Source organism: Mirounga leonina, unplaced genomic scaffold (assembly GCF_011800145.1).
Source record: "Mirounga leonina isolate KUSES-001 unplaced genomic scaffold, KU_Mleo_1.0 Mir_126, whole genome shotgun sequence".
Lineage (NCBI taxonomy): Eukaryota > Metazoa > Chordata > Mammalia > Carnivora > Phocidae > Mirounga > Mirounga leonina.
Window position 1 is genome coordinate 16,684,967 of NW_023270314.1, and position 8,267 is coordinate 16,693,233.

The 8,267-nt window shown below is 43.9% G+C and overlaps 1 protein-coding gene across 1 annotated transcript; it reads left to right on the forward strand.

Moving 5' to 3' along the window:
• Positions 1-2,333: 2,333 nt before the first annotated feature.
• On the forward strand, positions 2,334-7,499 carry AVPR1A (arginine vasopressin receptor 1A). The gene is made up of 2 exons (XM_035002241.1): positions 2,334-4,011; positions 6,213-7,499. Exons 1-2 carry the CDS (start codon positions 3,033-3,035, stop codon positions 6,497-6,499), a joined length of 1,266 nt encoding a protein of 421 aa, XP_034858132.1. The 5' UTR covers positions 2,334-3,032; the 3' UTR covers positions 6,500-7,499.
• The last annotated feature ends 768 nt before the right edge of the window (positions 7,500-8,267 follow it).

Genomic DNA, 8,267 nt, shown 5'->3' on the forward strand with positions numbered 1-8,267 from the left:
TCTGACAAATGAAAGAGAAAGATTACTCCAGGGTATGCATGCACACCTTTCATTTTTCCTTTTCATCATTTTACCCACCAAATATATTAACTTAAATCCACTGAAAGTAACAGAGAAAAAGTAGTAAGTCTTAATAATACAAGAAGTACAGAACAAACGCAAATTGCTCTAAAAAGCACCAGCTGCCACAGAAAATATTGATTATGTTCTTTTCACATTTTAGGACCAAAATTCCTTTAACCTCCACCGAAAAATTTTCATAGCAGGTCCAGTGAGGTACATGAATAGTGAGTCTATATTTCAATGGTCCTGGTTTCCTTTGAATATGGAACCAGTAAAATTAAGACAGACACATTTTTTAAACTACACGGGTTAAGAAAAGTACTAAGTTCTGGAATGCACACTGAACATGTTTTCCATATGTATCCTGATAGATATATTCTATACATGTGGATAATTAGTTTTGTTGTTCACTGAATATCTTCTAACTATGCCCACCAGATGTAACCCAAGGAGTTATTTTTGTAAATTGGATATAGTTTGCTTATTGGATCAAAGGGACTGACACAGATGAATGATTTCCTGAGAGGCCACCACACTATCTTTCTGAAATAAGAACACGCCAAAGAACTTTAACGACCCTGTAGTGCAGATTCCCTCCCCAAAAAACCTAAAAGCTCAAAGGTGTAGGGCCAAAAGCAATGAAATTGCTGGGTTCTGGACACTTTTGCAATACCTAGGGACACTGGGGTCAGACAACATTATTTCTCATAAGGAGCACTAATAATGTAATTTGTGACTTAAAGGAAGGTCATCTCTCTGTCAGTGACTATTACCTATTGCTCAGAGGATTTTCCAGAAGGGTGGCTTGGAAACCTTTGACTTATTTTCCATCTCTGAACTTTTTTTTTTTTTAAGATTTTATTTATTCATTTGGGATAGAGAGAGCACAAACCAGGGGACAGAGGAAGAGGGAGAAGTAGGCTCCCGCTGAGCAGCCAGCCAGATGCTGGGCTTGATCCCAGGGTCCTGGGATCATGACCTGAGCCGAAGGCAGATGCTTAACAGACTGAGCCACCCAGGGGCCCCACCTCTGAGCTTTTAAAAAATCTTTTGCCTCCTAGGTATCTTGAAGAAAATGAGACAATGCAACACAGCTTGTAGATTTGAGGGCATTTCCCCACACAGAACACTATCTTACTTGATCCTCACAATAACCTTATAAGTAGGTAAGGCAAATACTTCTATACCCATGATTAAGCTGTATAAACTGAGGTTTATAAGTCACAATGAAGCAGGACTCCAGAGATTGGGTCCAGCACTCTTAATGTGATAACCTGGGGACGGGACATGCATAAACTGGAAAGCAAAATGGGATTATCACTGAGAACTGCGCCTCAGAAAATCTTTTGGTTTCTTTGCCTACATTTCGTGTATATTTTTCCAAGACAAACTTATACCACGTTCGCAAAACACTAACTTTCTGACCAAAAGGTCATGTTCGTTTATCTACAAAGTAGATAACCTTATAAAGTGTTTTCTTTCTGTGGTGAAATAGTCTGAAAACAGCTCCCCCTCGCTGTCGTTCGAAGCATATCTCCGCCAAAGTCAAAACGCAGAGCTCGAGCGGAGAGTATTTCTGCTTCGCTCTGGACCGGCAGCTGGGCTCTAGCGGTCCAGAGTTACAAATTAATAGGTATTTGGTCTCGCTTGCTTCAGAGCGTCTCTTTCCTGACCGGAGACTGCATCTTTCTCGCTCCCGAGCGCAGGGATCTGGCGATTTTTCGCTCCCTGGCGCTGGACAGCGCTGCATGAGGGGCCGCTCTCAGACAGCCGCTCTTTGTCCATCCAAAGAGATGTCCCCACGATTCAGCAGTAACCAGACCAAGTCCCCACGGACTACTGTGGCCCAATTTCCGCCCATCCCCTCTGTGGGAATCAGGCTTTTCCCGGAGAAAAGCCCGGGAATCCAGCTCAGAAAAACTAGGCCCCCGCCCCCAACTCCAGAAAACCAGGAGACGCTCCGTTTCCCTGTTGTGGATACACCCGCGGCAGCCAGGGACTGCGTGGCGGGGGGGGGGGGGGTCCGGTAGGATAACTGAGTGCGTCCTTCTGGTCCTCAGACGTAGGTCATAGGCAGGTTAACAAATAGCAGGTATCAAAGATTTATTGAGAAGAGAGAGCCTTTTAAGTCACCCCCAGTTGTTGCCCTGGGGTGCGGCGGGAGAGGAGCGGAGCGGGGAGAGATGAAATTCCCGGAGCCAAGTTGCTCAGGGAGTAAAATTAGCCGGGGGCGGGGGGGGGGGGGGGGGGGGGGGGGGGCGGCTGGCTAGTTGCGGAGGTAGAAACCCCTGCTGCAGGGCGTGGGGTCGACCTCCAAGTTCAGGCGCGAGAGCGCGCGCTGGCGCGGATGTGGACTCGGGATTTCAAGGTACCGCATTAACTACGTCTGTTAAAGTCAAATGAGGAGTTAAGGGGGGCTTGAGGAAATACTGGTAATCCCAGAAAAGGCATGGCACGTCCAGTTCTCCAAGTTTTTGTAAAAGAAGAGTGGGAAAGCGCCACCATCCCGACTCTTTAGCCGAGGAATCGGCGAGTCTCCCAGCCCCACCCCTGCAGCAGTGATGCAAAGAAGACAATCACCGACGTAGAGAGGAGGGAAAAAAGAAGAAGAAGAAGAAGAAACCCCCGGGAGTGGGGAGGAGAGAGGGGAGAGAATAGGCCCGGAGCAGTCTCCAATCACTGGGACGAGAGGGAGCGCCTTCTGGGGAAACGAACCCCACATAAATAATTGAGTTTGGAGCCCAGTGCTTTCAGAGGCTCGGAGCGCACCTCCTGAGCGTCTTCCGAGTTGAGAAAAAGGCGGAGCAGGGCAAGGGGCCGGCGACGGGACCGAGAGCAGCTCAGTTGGCGGTGGGACGCTGTGCCTGCAGACGTTCGCAAGAGGGCCGGCAGAGCCCAGCGCGCCCCGAAGGCCAGGAGCCCTCGCCAGCGGAGGTGGGAAGAGAGCTGGCCTCCTGAGGAGGCGCTGCATGGGCACCATGCGTATCTCCGGAGGCCCCACCGCGGTGCCCGCGGACAACTCCAGCCAGTGGTGGCCTCTGTCCGCTGGTGGTGCCAACCGCAGCCGGGAAGCAGAGGCGCTCGGGGAAGGCCGCAGCCCGCCGGGGGACGTGCGCGACGAGGAGCTGGCCAAGGTGGAGATCGCCGTGCTGGCTGTGACTTTCGTGGTGGCCGTGCTAGGTAACAGCAGTGTGTTGGTGGCGCTGCACCGCACGCCTCGCAAGACGTCCCGCATGCACCTCTTCATCCGTCACCTCAGCCTAGCCGACCTGGCTGTCGCTTTCTTCCAGATGCTGCCGCAGATGTGCTGGGATATCACCTACCGTTTCCGCGGACCCGACGTACTGTGCCGCGTGGTGAAGCATCTGCAGGTGTTTGGCATGTTCGTATCGCCCTACATGCTGGTGGTCATGACCGCCGACCGCTACATTGCCGTGTGCCACCCGCTGAAGACGCTGCAACAGCCAACGCGCCGCTCGCGCCTCATGATCGCTGCTGCCTGGGTGCTGAGCTTCGTGCTTAGCACGCCTCAGTACTTCGTCTTCTCCATGGTCGAGGTGGACAACGTCACCAAGACCATTGACTGCTGGGCCACCTTCATCCAGCCCTGGGGTCCCCGCGCCTATGTGACTTGGATGACGGGTGGCATCTTCGTGGCGCCCGTGGTCATCCTGGGCACCTGCTACGGCTTCATCTGCTACCACATCTGGAGCAATGTCCGCGGAAAGACGGCTTTGCGCCCCGGGAAGCGCGCGGAGGGCGCGGGTCGCGCCTTGCATAAGGGGTTCCTGCTCGCGCCGTCTATCAGCAGCGTGAAAGCCATTTCCCGTGCCAAGATCCGCACCGTGAAGATGACTTTTGTGATCGTGACAGTTTACATCGTTTGCTGGGCGCCCTTCTTCATCCTCCAGATGTGGTCTGTCTGGGATGACAAACTTGTCTGGGTCGGTAGGTATCCGGAGAAAGGAGGAAAGTGCAGAAATGCGGCTGGTGTATGTGTCGGGGGACGGGGGGGGGGGGGGTCTCTTTTCATAATAGCCTCTGGGGCAGTAGTTCTTAAACTTCTGCGTGCCTAAGGATGACGCCTTGGGTGAAATTATCAAAAAGGTAGTTTCTGGGGGGTCTCCGCCCCAGACATTTTGATTCAGTAGATCTAGAAATAGGCCCAGGATTCTCCATTTGTAGCTTGCAATGATCCTAAGACAAATCCAGAAACTGCGCCCTAGAGTCAGCCACTCAACTACAAAACAGAATAATGACTTTTTGTCAGATCACTAACCACAGCACTAATACTCTTTTCAAGTCTATTGGATTCAGAGAAATATTTCTACGGTAACAACTGCTTTTTGCTAGTTTGTAAAAAGTTATCACAATTAATACAAAAATTTTGTAGAAATGCCTCAAGGGCAAGCATAAACTGATATATTTTTCTAAAGAAAGATTCTTAAGAAATCAATAATTCTAATTTAGCATTTAGTTAGTTTTCCATTTCTTATAATCTTTTAATTTTTTTCTAACAATTACTGTAATACTTTTTTTCTGGTATTTTAAAGCAGGATTATTGATGAGCTCTAAATTTGTTAAACTAATGAATTTTTCTTTCAGCACTAACTTAACCACACAGCTGCAGCCTCTGCGTACAACTCTTGCAGTTTATAGGAATGTTCTCTACACCTACTAGCTTGTTTGATTTTAATTCCTCCACAAACTGAAAAAACTAACTTCACAAGAAATCCTCCCCCCAAAATTATTTAATATTGGGTCTTGAAAAAAGTATTTCCTTTTAGTAAGAAAAAATTTTTTTTTCAAATAAAATATATTACAGGAATGTTACCAACAGCAGCTGTAGTTGGGAAATAAGCATCTGGAAAGAACTGTCTCCTTTTGTTATTTGGGATTGCAGTAGGGAATATATGTGCTATACTTGCATGGCTATAATATTACTGATAAATAATACAACATAAATGATATTTTTTTGGTTTACCATTTCCTGTCTTGCTTGATCTTAGCAGCCTCTTAATTATTGCCAGTCAAATAAAAAACTCAATCTAATTATTGCTTTATCAGGATTTAGACATAATTTTTAAAAACTTGTGCATAGGTATGCTGATGATTTTCATTCTTTTTGAATATAGTCTTAGCCATGGATCATGATCATCTTTAATAGCGGCATCTTAGCACAAAGTCTGATTAAATAACCTGCAATTTATTCCAGTATAGCAAGAGTGAGAAGACCCAAGTTTATATTTAATAATCAAGAAAAAGTGCCTGCTGATTATTATCTTTAGAAAAGGTAGATTATCAGTCTCACAGTTCTGTGGAAGGTTATAATCTTTATGTAGTTTACCAGTGCAAATTAGCATAAAATATTTCAAAAACTCATTGGAATTTCCTAAGTCAACTGTTATAATTTAATTGTCTAAACCGCAAAGATAGTTTTCTTTTAAAACCAAAAGAAACCATAGAAAATTAACCAAAAAGAAAAAAAAAACCCAATTCCACAAACAACTAAATAATGCATCTTTCAGGGACCTATTACTACTATGTATAGTTTTCTTATTACAGAATATGTTCAATATTAAAAAATGTAAAACTAGTAAACATGGTCCATAATGTCATACTTTTGACTTAGTTGTGAGGTTGAATACAATTTTGTATATGTGGCTATGGACTTTTGAAATTTCATTGAAATTGCAGCCATTGTGTAAGCGCTGTGTCCATTAGCACATACTAGTGCTAGGATAAAGAATACAAAAATTTTTTAAATAAATTAAGTGATGAATCACTATCTTCTAATCCTGAAACCCATATTACACTCTATGTCAACTAACTAGAAGTTAAATAAAAATTTGGAAAAAAAGAAAAAATAATAAATTACTTAATATTCTTAGCTTCTTGAAAGTCCCACTCATTCTACTGAAATATTTTTAAGTGGTTTAAGATATTTGTATTTATCTTAATGCATCTTGCCTATGAAAATATTTTACAGCCAAGCAATTTCCATGTACTGATAAACAATATACTTCATTTTCTGTATTAACCCATGACTTTTTGCCACTTTTAATAGTCTGTAGAAAAATGAGTTTATCCAGTGCACAGTAACTTGCATGTGACTGTTTAAATCATCTCCCCCCATGTTTTTTGTACAGAATCGGAAAACCCAGCCATCACCATCACTGCGCTAATGGCCTCCCTGAATAGTTGTTGCAATCCCTGGATCTACATGTTTTTCAGCGGCCATCTCCTGCAAGACTGTGTCCGGAGTTTCTCATGCTGCCAAAGCATGAAGCAAACATTCAACAAAGAAGATTCTGACAGTGTGAGCAGAAGACAGACTTCTTACACTAACAACCGAAGCCCAACCAACAGTATGGGTACATGGAAGGACTCGCCTAAATGTTCCCAGTCCATCAAATTCATTCCTGTTTCCACCTGAGCCCACATTCACGCAGCCTGACTCTTGTAACTGACTTTTGGGTCCACTGGCTGAATCCAGCTAGAAATCAGAACAAATGAACTTATAAGTGATAAGTGTAAATCGATGTATTGAGGACAAGACTGGGTTTCTAGTTGCATTTTCACACTGCTATGACCAAAAGTTATGAATTATTTTATACGGGATGCTAATTAAAAACAAACAAACAAAAAAACCATGCTACACTAAAATTTGCAGGCCTAATTCCCAGGAATAGAAGTTACATTTCTAAAGGAAAAATCATAACCACCCTGGCTTTACATTCTGTTGTCGGTTTCCTCTCTTTTCTTTTATTACGGACGTAACTAAGGCTTGATTGATTTAGAAGTCATACAATGTCGGGGCATTATTTCTGAACAAAGTGAGCTCATCATCTGTCTTAGTGTTTGAAAGGAATTAGAAGAAACTTGAGAGAAATTGTTTCCATCCAATAAAAATGAGTTTATGCATCTGAAAATGCAGCCTCACACGATGGCCTGGAGATGGGAAGGTGCCTTGGACAAGCATGAGCACTTGGGGCATATGGAGCAGGGGATGCCTGATTCATAGCAGAAAGAGGAGAGTTCTGTTCAATGCTGTAAATCACCTAAATTTCAAAATGATAACTTTAGAACTGGCATTTCCCTCCTTGTTTTAGGTTCCTTGTGTTTTACGGGTTGTTGAAAGCACAATTACTAAGATGCTGAAGGGTAGAGAAGATATTGTCAAATGGCCAATAAAACCTTTATTCTCCCCCTGCAAGGCCACTTTAAAGTCAGATTTGTATAAGGAATATCCGATTTTATTAGAAGAGTAGAAATGGATTATACAAGGTACTATGTAGACTTTCTCTAGAACATTGTAAATATGTTTTGACCAGTGTTATAAGGTGTCCTGTGTTATGCTGGTTCATGTGTGGGGTGTCCAGATTATTACTTCATGTTTGGGGTGTCCAGATTTATAAATAAGAGAATCTTCTAAAGAGTGACTCACATCTGGGTGGCTCAGTCGGTTAAGCGTCTGGCTCTTGGTTTCGGCTGGGGTCATGATCTCAGGGTCCTGAGATTGAGCCCTATGTGGGGCTCCACACCCAGCACAGAGTCTGCTTGTCCCTCTCCCTCAACTACACACCCCCCTTTGCTCTCTTGAATAAATAAATAAATAATCTTAAAAAGAGTGACAGGATATAGAAAGTCCCCTAGTGCTTAATTAAAAGTAATTTGGTCTTTCTTTCTAGTCTCCCACCCATCTAACAGTTATATAGCAGAGGAGAGGCATGGTTGGGTGGATGGGGGTGGGAGGTTGGGAGAGGGGGGAAACTGTTCTGCACCTAGTATGGTTTCCTTTGCTATTAAATGCATGACTTTGACAACTTACTTAAAGACACATAAAGCCTTCATTTCCTTGGCTGTACAGTGAGGTTGATAACACCTCATAGGGTTGTTATGAGAACCAAATGAAATCAAGGGTGTGAAAAGATCTTCATGAACTGACGAGTACTCTGTGAATGTACCAGTTGCTTTTATTATAGTCATAGGGTCTTCAGAATCACACAGCGTTTTCCTGTTTACTTTCCATTAACCAGAATTTGTTGGTTTCATGTCTGGGATATAAAATCCTAAAATTTATATATAGCTCTGCTGATTCATTGGAAAGCATTGCCAGAGGCCACAAAGCCTGACTCCTGCCTAACCAGAGTTTTCCAAATTTAAAGATAGAACTTGCTTTCCTTTAAATGCAGGTAAATCAG